The sequence below is a fragment of the Leptodactylus fuscus genome, chromosome 4, assembly GCF_031893055.1.
Source record: "Leptodactylus fuscus isolate aLepFus1 chromosome 4, aLepFus1.hap2, whole genome shotgun sequence".
NCBI lineage: Eukaryota > Metazoa > Chordata > Amphibia > Anura > Leptodactylidae > Leptodactylus > Leptodactylus fuscus.
The window spans coordinates 52,451,893-52,469,572 of record NC_134268.1 but is presented as its reverse complement, the minus strand read 5'-3'; the positions used below and the strand labels follow the sequence as shown (position 1 = coordinate 52,469,572).

General features: G+C 41.4%; 2 protein-coding genes across 7 annotated transcripts in view; one reads left to right on the top strand and one right to left on the bottom strand.

Moving 5' to 3' along the window:
- Positions 1-8,219, top strand: part of MTFR1 (mitochondrial fission regulator 1) — a 38,389-nt gene extending 30,170 nt beyond the window's left edge. The window contains exons 7-10 of one of the 3 annotated variants that reach the window (XM_075270456.1): positions 281-527; positions 2,467-2,520; positions 4,607-4,769; positions 5,489-8,219. In XM_075270456.1, the coding sequence (XP_075126557.1) occupies positions 281-527; positions 2,467-2,520; positions 4,607-4,769; positions 5,489-5,554 (530 nt within the window). In that variant the 3' untranslated portion in view covers positions 5,555-8,219. Of the gene's footprint in view, positions 1-280; positions 528-2,463; positions 2,521-4,606; positions 4,770-5,488 lie in introns of all 3 variants that reach the window. The other 2 variants (XM_075270455.1, XM_075270458.1) reach the window with 2 other exon arrangements.
- A 4,763-nt stretch (positions 8,220-12,982) lies between these two features.
- The window catches only part of PDE7A (phosphodiesterase 7A), a 67,809-nt gene continuing 63,111 nt past the window's right edge, over positions 12,983-17,680 (bottom strand). For all 4 annotated transcript variants that reach the window (XM_075270437.1, XM_075270438.1, XM_075270439.1 and 1 more), the window contains 2 exons: positions 17,092-17,172; positions 12,983-14,964 (listed from right to left, as the gene is read on the bottom strand). In XM_075270437.1, the coding sequence (XP_075126538.1) occupies positions 14,795-14,964; positions 17,092-17,172 (251 nt within the window). In that variant the 3' untranslated portion in view covers positions 12,983-14,794. The remainder of the gene's footprint in view (positions 14,965-17,091; positions 17,173-17,680) is intronic.

Here is a 17,680-nt window from a genome sequence, read left to right as displayed (position 1 = left end):
CTATAGTTTATAAACCTTTCCACATGAAATGTAAAAAATGTCATTGTAAACAGCATGGCGGCACTTCCTATAGTCACCCTTTTCTGAAATGGGTATTACGGCTGAATAGAAAATATCAAATACATCTGTAAAAGAAAGTTGTCAGACATTTCTACAGCTCTGATGTCAGAATAGATACCTCCATGTAGAAAAATGCTAATCAATGGATTTCACCAATACACCTTGTTATACTTGCATAACTCCTATGTCCCATCTAAAATAGCCTTTTGCGTTGTTACAGTGTCCAGTCCCGCACCTGTTCCTGGAGCTCCTCCTATATGTGCACCACCACCTCCTCCTCCTCCTCCTCCACCGCCACCTGCTTTTCACCGGAGTGTCTCCGCCATTGACCTCATTAAGGAGAGGAAAGGAAAGAAAAGCAGTTCAGAAACAACAATGCTTGAAAGTGCACCAAAGAAGTCTGAAATACCAAACATGTTGGATGTCCTTAAAGACATGAATAGAGTAAAGCTGCGCTCAGTGAAAAGGTAACTTGTGTTAAATTTCTATATTCATACATATTGTGTCTAACTGCTGAATGTATGTCAGAGGGATTCTCTGGGTTTTAGATCTGGAATGGGTCATAAATGTCATGTTCACATTGGTAGTTTCAAAAATATATTGTTTATTTGATACTATGATGGGCAGCATGGTTAGCACTGAAGCCTTACAGCACTGGAGTCCTGGGTTTGAATTCTGCCAAGGACAACTTTTGCAAGGAGTTTGTTTGTTTTTCCGTGTTTGCTTGGGTTTCCTCCCACACTCCAAAGACATACTGATAGTGACTATAGATTGTGAGCCCTATATGGGACAGTTGAGAAAATGGCCACTAGTATCTTCTATGTAATGCCTGCATGGCACCGCTCTAGTAGGATCCTGCTGCTTACAACAATATCCACAAAAAGCCCTGCTGTCTAATATGATGCTAAAATCCATGAACATTTATTGAAAGCAGTCTCTAGAAGCCATATTGTTAGGTATCTTTTTGGGGAAAAAAAAACTCCAGCTTCAAAATAAAATGAATAATTCTTTGTAATGATTACCTAATATTGTATAATTACATGTTTAGTTACTTGTTTAAAGGGGCTCTATCATTGGGAAAAGTCAGTTTTAACTAATCACATCCTTGCATAGGCTTTAGAAAGGATATTCCACACTTACCTTTAGTATGTAAATTGCCTCAGTGGTTTTTGAATAAGTCCGTTTTTATTCCTATGCTAATTAGACTGGTACATGATACATCGTGCACCTCTTTGCTATTGTTTCCTATGAGAGTATATGCACTGGCTGCTGCTGTTGATGACTCAGCTTCCTGTTTGCACACACACATAGGAGATAATAGCAGGGACGAGTGCTGCCGGGAACTTCCTGTGCTGGCTGGAAGATCATTAGCATATGAATAAAAACGGACTTATTTAGAAACCACTGAGGCAATTTACATACTAAAGGTAGGTGTGGAATAGACTTTCTAAAGCCTATGCAAGGATGTGATTAGTTAAAAATGACTTTTCCCAATGATAGAGCCCCTTTAACTTCATAGGAGTTCAACCACCAGTTTTGTAATGAATTAGGAGCGTTCCTGTGTCTATTGCTGTAATCTATTTATGAAGGGGTCTGAGCTGGAGCAGGAGTAAGGTTGGGACAAAATAGGAGTCATTGGTGGTTTGGCCTACCCGACGCCTCAGCCCTGGTAAATGTGACCACCGTTGCTGGATAAAAGCTCTTCAGTGGTCACATGTCTTAGCATTTGTATCATCACTTACTTGCCCCCTTTACTCCTGGTACGGGTTGGTTTTCGGAAGGCCTGTCATCACTTCGAATCGTTACCTTACGGTTTCTGTGGACTGTTTCCAATAGATTTTCATCCATTTCTGGATCCTCTTTGAAGTTTTTCTGTGGATAGTGCTACGTGATCATTAGGCCTGGGATACAGCAAATGGATTCTTATCTGGTTGCTGCTATCCTTGGACAGGACACTAAAGGCCCTTGTACACAGCACAGTTATCATGTTGGTTCTGGGAACAAGTTTTATGGAAAAAATAAAAAATATTGTAAATGTATCGTCTGCCGGACAGGCAAAGGCCATGTGTATATGGGACAGGGTGCTGCTGACAAATGCAAGCTGTTCATCCCCATACATCAGGGATAACCTAGGGGGCAGTGGTCAGTAGTGAACGTTCCTGAGCACTCGCTATTCCCTATTGCTACCAGGTCGGCCTGTATAAAGGGCCCTTTAGGTCTATTGCTATCTGATAGTCCACAGGAGCCGTAGGGTACCCGGGATGACGGCACATGGCTGCCACAAATGATATGTGCTCCACTTGTAGATTGTATTACAGATATTCCTATATTTCTGGATTGCTGCATACAGATGCAGTGTCCTGTATTACCACACTGTCGGTGACTGACTCTTTCCATTTTAAGCAGTTTAGACTATTTTTCTCTTGCTGTTGAATCAGTGGTGCACGTCTGGATGCCCAGGTACTATGTGCTGTGAATTGTGTGTCCCCCATGTTGTGTTACACTAGGATATGGTGATAGCCGTACTCCTGCACCTACGCAATGCTGTAAATGTCCTAGTGTATAATCCCCTCTTTTGGACTCACGTTTTAGGAAAGAACTATATTTCTGATATGAGCAATTCTTCATTATAACTCTGGGTGACAATCGGGTATTACTAGGGAAGGGGGCGTCCATATATATTCTGCAAGTGTCCATCACAGCTAACTGTACCAGACTGTAGGGACACACCCCTTTGCCAAGAAGAATGGTAACGCCCAGATGTCAATCTTATAATCAGTAAGAAGGGTAACAATAAATATATATTTCAGTAAAGGAGTTTGACAACATTGCATTGCTCTCTGACGTCGGACCTGTCTGCGCTTCTTCGCTGGTCTACAAGTTCCTATATATGCCGACAAAGCACAGGATTGCGGCTTAATGTGTGTGACAAGCCGCCATATTGTCCTGTGCAGCGTTCATTGCACACTAGTATAGCAGCTGTGTCTACTGGCATTAAACATGGCCTGAGCTGCGGCATGAATGTAGGAAAGGAGATGAATATTCTCTATTTTATGGTTTAGTTATAGAATAGAATGGAGTGCTCACCTCTCTGTACAGATATAATGTGTGGTATTGTCGTGCTGTGCTGTGCTGTGTTGCTGTGAATTGGATTACATGGCTGTGTTCTCAGTTATCAGACTGTATCTTGTGAATGAAAGCCTTTATAGCATATGTCATAGAGATGTTTTATGCCTTTACACGTATCCTCAGAATATACCATTAGTCTGTGACTAGTGGAGACCCAACAGGCTTGAGCAGTGTTGCTGCACCAGATGAAGCACTTGGGTAAGACTGGCGTTGTATCTTCACTGGGTACCCTCAAGATTACATAGCCACTTGTGATTATTGGAAGTGTCAGCTCTTGGACTCCTCCACTCCTCACATTGGTGGCATTTCCTTGAGGTATTCCATTAATATTTAAATAGACATTAGAAGTACATTAGCCAAACCCACCGATTTCTGCAGGCCTGGTCCATTGTCTTCTATATACACAGGGACCCTCCGATCTCTTGCCCAAAAGCAGAATAGATATCAATATGTCAATCCTTTTACATTCAAAGGAATTCAAAAATCTCCTGCCATAGACTTATTCCTCTCATTCGGACCACTTGCAAGCCGGAAGCAGCTCCACATAACAAAATGGATCCTGATGCAGCGACTTCCACATCCACTGCTGAAACAGACATGTTTGACGCTTTCTCCAAAGTAGTTCCCCCATGAACATTACAATTCTTACATTTGTAGACAATTAAAAGTGAAACTTTTTGCAAATAAAAGTAATTCTAAATTTTGCAGAGTTTTAAAGATTTCCTCTAACCTTCTTAGTGGTGACAATCCTTTCATCTTAATCTGTTGCTGATGGCTACGACCATGAATGCAGGAACTTTTTATGGTCTGGGACTTGTCAGAAACCCGGCCATGATGTCCTTATTGTTGCTGGGTTGCCAGGCAGGGACACGACATACATGAGAAGATAACCTAGTCATAATGGAGTTTCTGACAAGTCCCAGCCCATTGAAAGTTCCTGCATGGTCATATCTATTGGCAACTGATGAAAACATAAGATGTCACCACCAGGGGCAACACGGTGGCTCAGTGGTTAGCACTGCAGCCTTTCAGTGCTGGAGTCCTGGGTTCGAATCCCGCCAGGAACATCATCTGCAAGGAGTTTGTATGTTCTCCCTTTGTTTGTGTGGATTTCCTCCCATTCCACAAAGACATAGTGATAGGAAAAAAAAAATACATTGTGATCCCTATATGAGACTCACAATCTACAAAAAATAAAAAAAAGTCTCTACCAAGACAGATAAAGAAAATCCTTTAAAACTCTGCAAATTTTTAAAATTATTTTTATTTGCAAAAATGTTTGTCTACAAAGGAAACATGGTTATGTTCATAGGAGAAGCCCTTTAAGGTGGTTTTCCATTCTGAGAGTGTGTTATATAGCAGGTCAAGGGTTTCTTCCATTACAATTGTTAATACCAGTGATTTTATCTTCTTACAGGACTGATGAACCTAAACCCAGTGACCCGGCTGATCCCGCCACTCTCATTGCAGAAGCTTTAAAAAAGAAGTTTGCCTACAGATATAGAAGTGACAGTCATGGGGAATCCGACAAAAAAAGCTTCCCTACAGTGGAACACAAAAAGGTTACAGAAGCTCCACTGGTACGTGAGGAGGATGTACCCCCCATCACCTAACCCCTCATCCTTACTATGTTATGGCTGCTCCATCATTCAAATATTTACTGGTATCTGGATGATGGAAATTTGTGATTGCATAACTTTTATGAAGTTGTTAGCATACAGTACAAGCGACATATGTGTGTGTATATATATATATATATATATATCTCAAAGAAAAATAATTGCAGCAGCACCAGCAAATCTGGGGATTATCCCACAAATTGCACGACAGAAACCCCTCTCCAGACAAAAGGGTTTGCAATAGAAAAAAAACAATCTGGTCTGTCAGCAACTTGTATGGATGGAAAAATGTCCTTTTATTGAAAAAAGCAGTACACCGCGTATCGGTCCGCACTTGAGAAAGGTCCCAGTGTGGACGGATACGTGGTGTACTGCTTTTTGCAATAAAAGGACATTTTCCATCCATACAATTTGCTGACAGACCGGATTGTGTGTGTGTATATGTATATTGCACGCATTAACAACGTTGTTTTTTTTTTTTTTTTTTTTTGTACAAATTAGGTTTTGTGCAAAAGTGTACAAGTTTTTTGTTCTATGCGTTCCAACCCACTTTGTTGGGCAGGGGCATGGTGTGGACACTCTAATGTTCCCTATGCAGTATTGGAAAGCAGTGAGAGTGCCGGATCTGTTTAACTTCTATAGATTATATATAACTCTTTACTTTTTCTCTTTCTTTGTAGTTCGGGCCTCACATGCTGAAATCCACAGGGAAAATGAAGACCCTCATTGAATCTACTCACTCATGACAATGCGGCTTGGGCGGTCTTCTGATTCACAATTGACTGCTTGTAACCAGGACTTGTCAGTATTTACAGCATTGGTGGACGTGCAATGGATTATTCCCGGGAGGAAACCTGGGATGTTGTGTAACACTAAGTCTTGCCATTCAGAATTGTAGTATATATAACCAAGTGATGACGATGATGATGATGATGAGTACTAGTGATATATTTATAAAGGTTTTGGTACTATGGTTTGTGAAGGTTCATACTGTATATTGCTGCTGGCATTAGAAGGATTGTGGACTGTTGTACAGACCTCTAAACCATTCACTTCAAAAGGAACTTTATGTTCAGTGAGAATCCGGTCTGATATATCATAGACGGCCATGTTGGACAAGTCTCAGATCTTGGCTTACTACTGATATTCAGAATTCAGCGCTCTATAGGGTGTATACATACTAAGATTGGTTACTGGAAATCTCCTACAACCATCTTTGTCATTGTTGTATTTTGTCCCATTTCCAATAACACGGGGGGTCTGTAGAGTCATTTTATTCTAGAAGTCGGTAGTGGTTTGTGATCAGACTCACGTGCTCTGACATTAAATCATTTTGACTAGATGTCCCCTTGAAGTGTCCTTCAGTAACTCTAATATGAACAATCTGGTTATCTGTATCTTCAGATATGGGAAAAGCGCTTAAGTAAAGGGAACCATACACTAACTTTTTGACACTTAAAAGGGGTTTCCATGACTTATTTATTGATGACCTATGGGCAGGGGTCCAACACCCAAACCCCTAATCTGCTGTTTGAAGAAGCTGCAGCCTCCTTGGTACTTACTAAGCCCACCTGAAATTTGTACAGTGGCTGTGCTTGGCATCTGAGCTCAGACCATTCACTTGAATGGGACTGAGCTGTGATCAGGCTATGTGGACATCACATGGCCTATGAAACGGAATTACTCTCATAGAGTACCGCATCTGTTTCAGCTGATCCACGGTGATCTTGGATGTCTGCCCCCCACGAAACTATCCTAAGGGATAGATCATCTATTTAAGAAACCCAGAAACCCCCTTTGAGACAAATTGTGTATTTTTTGGATTCTAAAAACTGGTAATGTTGAAGCAGTCTTCACACATTGGGGAATATTGTATACTCCCCGTCTCAGGACACTGGGTCTGCCCTCACACTAGATGTAGTGTTTCATGGATATCAGTAGTCTTCCAGATCTCCTTTGTATTCTGTTACATTATAATCTATGCCAGACCACAGTATTATTCTACAGAACTGATCATCAGATCTTAAAGGACCTTTCCCATAAACACAATCTATCACCTATCCAGATAGAAGGGGATAGCTCTCCAATGACAGGGACTCCCACTGCTATAGGGATTGATGGAGGCGGCTGAGTACAGCATGCTATCTGTCCTATAGGTCATATAGTGTCGTAGTGTGCAAGGACCCGTATTCTTGTGATTGCTGGGATCCGCAGTCCGACCTCTGGCGATCATACACTTATGTCATAAATAGGGGAAATGTTATTTAAGGGGAAAATAAACCCTTTCACAAGTAAATCTCAGCTCTGCGACCCCTTATCCCCCTCCTCAGTTATCACATTGCTTTACGGTATGTCCTTAGTATGACGCAGCAGTTCATAGTACACATGGAGGGAGCAGTAGATACACCAGAACAGGGAGCTTAGATACACTTATAGGAAAGAGCTCCTAACTGTGTGATCCATCATGTGACAGATGATTTCTGGGTGCAGATATAAGACACCCATTTCCTTCTTTACCTGTCAGAATATATGATGCGGGTACTAATAATACTGTAACCTCAGTCCCATAGTCTGAGGATATATATATTCATGGAGGGATCGGGCACAACCAATCACAACTATAACGCTCTGTGGGGCATATTGTGCTCCAGTTGTCCATTGGAGGATACGTTGCGGTCAGGCAGGATGATTTCTATAGGTAGACGTCTCTCGCCATCTCTAGGTTGTAATGTTCGGATAAAAAAGTGGGGTTTTTAATGTCTTCTATTTTGTGTTGCCAGAAAAGTTCTTTATCGTTTTATATAGAAAATGGCCGATGCTATTACCAGCACATTAACCCCTTACTGTAAAGGTTTAGTAGATTCATAGGAACGTACATGGAAGTGCTTATACTATAATGGAGGATTTCTGGATGTGTAGCAGAGAATGGGGACAGTTTTCAGTATAGTGTGTCTCTTGGAGGTTATAGCGATGGGTGGAGTGCCTAGAAATCTGGACATGGCAATAGGAACATTTGGGTTATCTCCCATTTGTATGGAATTACATTGCCCTCTGGACCTGTAATGCTGCACTAGTTCTATTAGGGCTGGCAGCCCTATAAGACTTCTTATACGTCACATTACTCATCTGTATGGCTTGAAGCGCTTTACAATCCATCATTTTCTTTATACTGTCACAGTTGGAGTGATTTTTTTTTTTTTTTTTTTTTTTTTTTCTCTTCCATGACCGCAAAAGGAAACTGGAAACCATTTTGTATATTTTAAGGTTTGACCTGTTAAATATTTTATTGTATATTTAGTTTTTTTATTGATCTTATGATTGGAATTTACATAAGGACACTAAAGCTGTGTTAACGCATCACATGTGCCGGTCAGCCATGTGCGCCAATACAATAAAACTATGGCTTGTTTACCCATTCTCATGTCTGTTTCATAGGTGGCGTACATATGGGAATGCTGTACAATATTTAATTATAGGTCACGTCTGGAATATGCCATGCACATCTATGGTCTGGTCCAGGTAGAACAGAGGTTAAGCACATTTACAGGGATATAGAACTTCTGATCTACCTGGACCAGACCATGGATGTGCATGGCATTTTTCTTAAAGGGGTTCTCCTGGCCCCAAACTGTCTTTTTATACTGATGCACCTGTCCACAGGTTAGGTCCTCCGTGTGTGATCTTTTTAGTGTCTGACACCCTGGACCCCACACAGATCAGACGTCCTGCTTTAATATGAGCGGGATCCTGGAACCACTGATATGCAGAGACAAATCAAATAAGAGCAATTTGCAGACTCTCCTTATTCACTAGAAGCTTCCAGAAGATAAAATAGCTGATCTGTGATGGGTATGGGTGACAGACTGACGGATCATCTACTGCTGACCTATCCTATAGATCGGTTATCTATGTCAAATGACCCCTGGGCCACCTGCAGTCCAATACATGGATAGCGGCAACAGCATTGAAATAGGACCGTGAAGATGTAGGATTGTGTGTATAGGCCATAGCAATGAATGGGTGTGTAAAAAGCAGAGCCATCACACTGACTGCACACAGTCCTGTGGATGAGGTCTTATTAGGAAGCAAGCAAAACAAAATCAGGACTAGTTCACTGTGAGTACATGAGGAAGGGGCTGTGCTTTCTTCACACAGTGAATGGAGGGGGTAGGGTTCTCACAGGTCTAGTACTTCTGACTATCTGATGGGATGTTGGTCTAAGACAGTAAGCAACACTGTTTCTGTGCCGGGGATCTTTTCAGCTGTATCATAAACTGGATTTGTAGTCTAGTATCTCATGGCCATATATGTGGTTGTCTTTCCTATCCGGATTTTTTAAATGTCTAAGCAGATGTAGCCATAGCTTCCTACATGAGAATACTGTAAATTTTCGTCCATTTCAGAAAAGCGTTTTTATGAACTCGTATTACTGCCATAAGTTTGTCTAAGATAAGATATCATAAGATATGTCTCAATGACCTGGACAGACAGCATAAGGGTAAATTCACCTGGAGGAATTTACTGCAGATTTGGGGATGGATTCTGCCTCCTATTGTTTTCAATGGGAGGCTGAGATTACAACAGGACATTAAAGGGGCTCTATCAGCAAAATTATGCCGTATGAGCCCACATATGTCTGAATAGCCTTTAAAAAGGTTATTCAGGCACCGCTAATGGTATTTTCAAAGCACACACCCTCCTTACTGATAATCTGATTTCCTTTTATCCTCAACAATGACACCTGTAGGAGCCCTCACCCTCGGGGACAGGAAACTGGAAGTCTTTAAAAAGTCCCCCCACCATCACTTCTCCAGTAATAACATAGAATCAGTTATACAGTATATGCTTAAATACAACGCATCAAAATATCGTGAAGGCACGTGTTGTTTTATACACTGCTAGAAATCCAACCATGCGCTGAATTCGGTGCACTATCGGCTTTCCCATTATGTGTCCCTGGGTTGGAGATATGTGTTCGTTTCAGTACCGATCTCTGCCCACTGTCAGAAGGGCAGTCCTGACAGTCTAGCTGAGCTCCACAACGGTACGTGTGTTTAATGGGAAAACGCACTACCTACTTTCTAGCAGTATATAGAATCGCTATAAAGCGCTCTTTCGGCTTTCTAGCTCTTGTTCCTTTGGTCCAGACAACCTCTCTTGATTCCGAAAGGAGCAACTCTGGTGATAGAACCTGGACTGCAAGAGAAACCCTTATTTATCAGATGCCTCCTCCAAAATCTCATCTAAACATATACACTATATCTTCAAAGGGTAGTCATGATATTTCTTTTTTCTTTGGAGATTTTGGCACAAGGGCATCAGTCTTCAGTGTGCCATCACACGGGGCTGCATCCTCTATGAAAGACGGATATTTCTCTTAAGTATCCTGGAAGCGGTGTATTTCCTATTTAGTTCCTTTCCCTCTTTGTTGTACATGTGGATATTCTTGTGGACAACCCTAAATGTCTTCTATGGAAACTGATGGAAAGTGGCTCCTTTGGTTCTTCCATGGTGGAGGATGAGATAACTTCACCATCTTCATCCTTACTCACTGAGATCTGGACCCGCTTCTGGTGTTGAAGGGAAGACGTAGAAGGAGTGGCTGTACTGCAGGCAACTGGAATGGGCAAGCGCTTGTCTACCATAGGAGCAGGTAATGCTAGAACTTCTACCGGGTGTTCTGCTCCCTGTACAGAACTAATAGAGAACTAGGGATAGAGCCGGCTGTACGTGGACTCTGCATCGGCAGGATGACTTCTATTCCACAGGCACAGGAAATGATGGAAGAGGAGGAGGGACCTTTATAAGACTTCCAGTTGTTTCCTGTTCCTGGGGGTGTGGAAATCCTCCTACAGGTGCTGTTGTGTAGTTGTAGGGGAAATTACTTTTAGTCTAGAATCACATTGCTCTAGTAAATGAGGTAAATAGTTTCTAAAGTTAGTGACTATTTCTAGCAGATTCTACCTAAAACTGTGAAATGAATGGAAATCTGATTCACATTCCTTCTGCCTGACCAAATTCATCCATGTGAATATAGTACAGCCCTATGATGCTTTCGGTTGGGGTAATTAGATTCACCGTCAGGGTTGGAATGGTTACCAAAATATAAGCAGACAAATGCTAGTGTGATACCAGCCTTATTTTGCACGGCTTGTATTGCGTCATTCAATGCTGCACTTTCAGTATGTAAGGGTATATGTCACACCTCCATAAAGTCCTAAATCTTTACTGAATATTGTGTATAAATGCAGGCTTTATACCTACTGGCCCATCTCTGATATGTACGCAGGGGTATCGCACAGCCAGACATGACAGGTGCGGAGTCTCAGCCTGTGCTCTGGGGTCTCATCAGTTTCTTCATAAATCACTTATTGTTACCTTGTATCTAACCAGGAGCCAAAACTGCCCCCACCCTGTAAATTATAAGATTAGCAGGGATCAAAGAATTAAAGTCACAGGTTGGGTGCGTTTATACAAGTCACATAATCCAAAAAGACAACTAATGTAATTATTGTATATTATTACAATATGCACCTCTGCTGTTGCAGAACCTCTTTGAGGAATAAGGCCATGAATAATAACATCATGGTGGCTCAGTGGTTAGCACTGCAGCCTTGCAACATTTGAGTCCTGGGTTCAAATCCTACCAGGAAACCATCTGCAAGGAGTTTGTATGTTCTCCCCGTGTGCGTGTGAATTTCCTTGTTAATTTTAGAGTTATTATGCAAAAAAAAAAAAAAAAAAAAAAAAGTTTATCAGTTCCTTGCCTGCACGGCATAGGCTTACATACCACTGTCTATGCAGCTCTGCTATTGCCCCATTCTTAGCTTTGAGGAGTTCAGAGGGAAGGGGAGGTGTGGGGGGCTGGAACTCCTGCCCTACTGATGCTTCAACTCTCAGTCATGAGACGGACCCCACACTACTCTACGTGCGAGAACTGTTGGCTTTCTAGCGGTATATAATACCACAAATCTAGAAGGACGTGAAAAGGTCTTCTTTAATATTGGAAGGTATTTGTTAAAGACACCCCCACTGGCCATATTTGAGTACTACAGTTCAGCTCCACCGAATGGGGGTACCGATTTCATGGTAATAGACCTCCTTCAGAGTAAGTGACGCTTTCTCCATTGTAATGTAACAGTTGTCCTCCAATTTGGAGTCGTCATCCTAGGAGTGAGGCTGTGGCCTCCATAGGGCCCCTGATGTCTACATCATCCAGTCTGGGATTACATGAAGAGAAAGAAGGACTGGAGCAAGTCTACACATACAGAAGATCTGCGCAGAGAGGTTGTTCCAGACATGTTGGAGAACAGTCTACAAGTGTACCTAGAAGAATTGATGGCAGGTATAGGGCATTTACACCAAATATTAGGTTGGATTTAGTTTATTTTTGTGAATGAAGAAAAGAGAAACCTGACACTATTTGTGAATAACAGCTGATATCCCTGGCATCGGGGTTATGAGGTCGGGAGCACATGTTGGGCAGAAAGGCAAACAATTATAGTAATGGAAAGCCCATAAACGCAGGTCCCGGAGATCTGTGTGCGCAAATAAAACAGAGCTATTGCACCTGAGGAAGAGCAATTTTCAAGCCCGAAATGCGGTGTCTAAGTTTTACTGCCAATAAAGCCGTATATTATACTGCTATGGTGGAAGCGCAGTTACTTATAAATCAGACTGACGAACAAATCCGTTTGCTGGTCCCTTCGCTTATCCCATACACATCCCAGAGGTGTGAGGAGATTTGCAGCTATACCCCGCCCAGAGCGAGGGACCCTCTGACCAAGCTGGTCCCAATGTGCAGTGAGGAGATGTGGCCACCTTCATCCTATCATTGTCATTACTATACAAAATTACACTATGGGCCGCTCGGTGTTTCTCTTTCGTTTTTGATCACTTTATATCTGAAAGCATTCTTCTTTTGAAGCATTTTTCCCCCTCACCTGCCTAAAACCTTTGCACAGTACTGAAAAATTGATATCAAGTGAAAGGTCATTATACAAGTTTAATGTGAAGCCTTGTCTAATTCATAAGACTGTCCAGTAGTTCCTTCAACTCCAAAAATCAGTCTTGGTGCATTTCAGAAACTGTAGAATAGAATCGATGACATTTTGAAAGTTAAAAACACCAAAAAAAGATTAATTTTTTTGTTTTATTTTTATTCATCAAAACTGAACAGCAACAGGCACGTATTAAAATGAGTATGGCAAAGCCGTGTACAAATGGCTTTACGCTTAAGCCGTCTCCCAAAAAATGTCTGTTGCAACAAACTGTAAACAGATGATAAACAGTCTTAAACAGCAATACCAAGGAAAATACAAATCAGCTAAAAAAGCACCAGTTTTTTTTCTTTTTACCTAGATAACAGTTGTGCTCACTATACTTAAAACAAATTACAAAATAATGGAATGTTTAAGTTTAAAATTAGTCCTGCAACTGGTCCTAAAAACAACTCATCGTACAACAAAATCCCACAAAACTAGTTCACTAAAGAAACTGAACAAAATCCAGAGAGGAAATTAATAAAATAAAATAAAAACACGACACGTTTGGTCACTTAGCTTTGTGCATAGATTAAGGCATTTTAGCAATTCGTTACATTTCACTCATCCTTTATCTGTGACAAGTAGATAGACCTCGGGATTGGCGAGCCGACGCGTCCGTTTTTTTTGCTGACCTACAACTCCCGCTATCAATGCAGGGCTGCTAAACATCAGGAAACTTGTCGTCCAGCAAAAGCATCAGCGTGTAGCTTTCCAAACCGGTGGTACAGACCTGTAACCAATCGCATGCACACATTCACACTCGCACGCAATTCAGTCCTCTCACTCAAAAAAACACAGGCACACTGCAGCAAAAAAGGCATTTGTACCCTTGTCCGAACAAAAAAATTCCCTTCCCTCTTTATTTCAGATTGGCAAATACCCTGAGCTGAATATGGTGTTTACATTAATTCCACCTTTTTTTTTCCCGTGCAGTTCAAGTGTTCAGTAGTGGAAAGTTGTAATAAAAAACCCCAGCATGCAACGCGTTTCACTCTAGCTTAGCAAAACAACCAGGACACCGTTCTTGCATTCTGCTATTAAAAAAAAAATCTTCCAAGCCTGGCTGTATGCTAGTGAAAATATTGCAAAATGTGGAAAGTTCCCAAACAAAGTAAGTGGTGCTGTGAGGGAGAGGAAGGATTGCAGTCAACATTTGTTCTCTTAAATAATCATACAAAAAAAAAAAAAAAATTCTAAAAAGATCCAGTTAGTGGTTCCTTCACAACCATGCTTCAAGGCAAGTGTCAGTCAGTATTTTCAGTGTATTTGTAAACAGCATTCCTTGCCGAGGCAGCAAAGCAGTTGTGGGCACTTCACATTTCCATACGAGAAGTCAACAAAGTGGAAGTTAGAACATCAGTCTGTAAAGTCTGGCAAATTCCCACCAGTAGCTGGAAAAATATCTTCCAATTATAATAAGAGATCGGTTTCCTTTAACGGATTCAAAAAAGGGAAGAAAAAAAAAAAATTAAAAAAACAAAAACAAAATACACCTGTGGCACATGAAAAGCTTCCTGCAGTTTCGGTCAGTCATTGCTGTGCTTTGCATATTCAAGCTTTCGTAAAAACAAAACCAACTGAGGTATGTGCATATTGCTCTATGTTCAGGCTGTGATAAAATTTAAAAAAAAAATAAAAAAAAGGGAGAAAAAAAAAATCAAAAGAAAAAAAATTTGCAAAATAAATTGGAGCATGTTAAAGGGAAAAATATATCGGATATAAATAATGCTGGCATTTTTTTTGTAAGTAACCTTGGCAATCAGGATAAATTCTCTCACACCAAGACCTTTGCTGATCACGTCGCTTGCTACAAAAATTCCATCAAAAAGTGGTTTTGATGCATACCCTAGGTTCATGGTGTGCAGTCTTCCTGAGGTAAAAAAAACAAAACAAAAAAACAACTTATATAAAATAAAGAAAACAAAAAACTACAGATAAAGGTCAGTCATCAAAGGCAGGGTCGGCCTCTTCACTACTGGACCGCTCCTGCAGCATTCCCTTCCAGCTGGCTTTATTTAGTCCCACGTGGCCCAGCATGGTCTGCGACAGCCTGGTGTTACTGAATCTGGCCCACTCCACAAACAATGGCTCCACAAGGTAGGTGATAAATCCTGATGGAACAAGAAGACGGCGTCAGACGCAATGGAGGAAAGACAGTCAAATGTGTACACACCACAGAGTCCGCTTCTCTAGCTTTTCATGATGGGTCAGCAACTGTACTATCGATTTTGCCAATTCCCCAGTGATACCAGTAGTGCCCACCAATAATAACCAGAGTGATTGATAGTATTAGTAAAATCTGCCTCTGTTTTAGAACCAAAGACCCTACAAAAGTTTATACAGGGAAACCGTTTATACAGAGAAACCACTTAAAACTTGTGAACAAGTCTGTCTAAGGAGGGAACTGGAGAGGTAAGATTTTGGCCAAATGCTCATCTCCTGTATAGTCAGCCAGGCAGTCTAAAAACCGGCTTCCCAATTGGGGCCTTCATTTCTAAAAATGTTTCCTGATCTGCTATTGAGAAGTTTGGTGCAACAAGAACATTATTATTAATTATTAATTATTATTATTATTATTGCTCTCATCACACCAAAACCAATGCTCTCCTGTGCCCAGTCCCTCCATCCATCCCACCTTACTATGACTGATTTGTACACTGCCTGGTCCATGACCGCACTCCATCATTGATTTCATGAAAATGCACAAAATAATACTGTTAAAATATGGCAGGTTCTCTTTAAATTGAGGCTCAGTTAACTATCCAGTTTTCCTTTGCTGGCTTCAGTTTTCCTCCGCCGGGCTCCGCTGTTTTAGTGGTCTGCCTCTCCGTTGTTCGGGTCCATGAGCTTCACAAAGTATAAATAGGTCATACATAGTTTGATTCTTGCTGTGCCTCTGATCCATTTGGGGTTTGTATTTTTTTTTTTTTTTTAAATCTGTCCTCCCATTAAAAAGATTTTATGTGAATTAAGTCTTAATCACAAAGTTAGAAAAACAAAAAAGGTTACCGCCCACTTGATGAATAATACAGTATAACCTTCCAGGGGCCATTTCTTCTGAATTGGAGGACAGACTTTACAAATACAAACACCAAACTGTTCAGGGGCCCAGCAGGAATCAAAGGAGGTATAGCATTCAGGATTTTCTACATGGTGACAGACGACGGCGACCCTAAATCTTACCTCAATTCTTTTAAATGCCAGGGACAGATTATAATAAGGGCAAAATGGGTTGTAACCCGGGGGACGCTCAAGTAATTGTCCATTTTCCCCCCATTATAACCTTACTTCAGAGTCAACTGTATTGAAATCAGTGCTGAAGGCCAGGGGAGGTGAGTAACGGAGACCCCGGAGTATGTTAAAGGGGTTGTCCCATCACAAGGATCCTATCTATACTGCTTGTTAATGTGGATGTAAGACTTTTCCTAAATACATTGCTTCAGCAAAACTGCTTTGTTTGTCCACTATCTTACTTTATTCAATTTTTTGTGGCCACAGCCCTGACCTAGCTGCTCCTGAGTCAAATGATGTATCTGCCTGCTCTCAGGGGGGAGGGAGGAGGGGCTAAGTGCAGGGAGTGAGCCTGTGTATCTAGCTATTCCTGTGTCTACACCATCTGACCTAGGTTCCTGTTAGCAGATAGAGGAGCTGCTTTCATTTCTTCTGTTCCCCCAGTTATCAGGCTAATTCAGTTGTGTTCAATATGGCAGAGACAGGCAATCTCTGTATGTAACACAGAATGGAGTTGCTGCTGCCTGTACTTCATAGTCCAATGTGGGTGGGCGGAGCTAAACGGCAGGTTGCCTGTGAAACCCCGCCCACCAAATGATGCAAGAAACCAGGAAGAAAGAAGATTTTACAAGAGTGAAGACTGGTCAGTATGTGAGGTGGGAATACCCCTTTAATAGCAGCTCCAGCTCAGTCTAAATGAAACCACAGGTAAAACCTCACGAATATTGTAATAACCAAACCAACCACTGAGCACAAAAATCACATCTATTGACTAGGTTGGCGGTTGGTTTTGGTTATTTTTCTATTAATCGCTTGGCCCTATGACAGACCCTCTTACTGGTGCATATTCATCTATCCCATTGTCTTCAGACATTTCTGCTTTCCAAAGATAGTTTTCCTTTTTCACATAAGTACACTACATGCAGTATTACGAGTTTCTGCTTGTACATGCCACACACACACACACACACACACACACACACACGTTACGTGAAGTTTGTCCTTACCAATCTGGATGTTGGCTATGTTTGATGTGTTACGATCGCACAGCGGACTGATATCCAGATTACATTTCCTCTCCACATCTCCTAAGACAGACAAACGTTTGTAAGGTCATTTGTAAGTTGATTCTGATACACTGGTAGTGGAAAGGGTTAATTTTGTTAGTCTTGACGGTTCTCCCACTTCAGTTTTAGCTTTGTTTTAGTAGACCCATTGGCTAATATGTCTATGTCTTATGGTCACTGGCGCCGAATGTCACCTTATACCCTTGTAGACCCCCCATCCTAATGTAGTGGTATAATAAATATGTATTAGGCAGCCCATGTAAAAGATACTTTCTGGTGGAAACCACACAAGTCCTGGTTTATATAAAGAGCACAGATGTGCCGATAACCCGCAAAAGGTAGGATGAAACCACTATATTTAAAGAGATTGTCCACATTAGATTATTCCCTCTCGTATAATGGTCCCCAAGAATACGCCATGGTACCCAGCGACCATCTAATCTGTGAGGAACATGGCAGGAAGTGTTCAATCCCGCTATAGCGCTACCAGAGGAGCCACAGAGTATTACACAGTTCTCAATGAGATCAC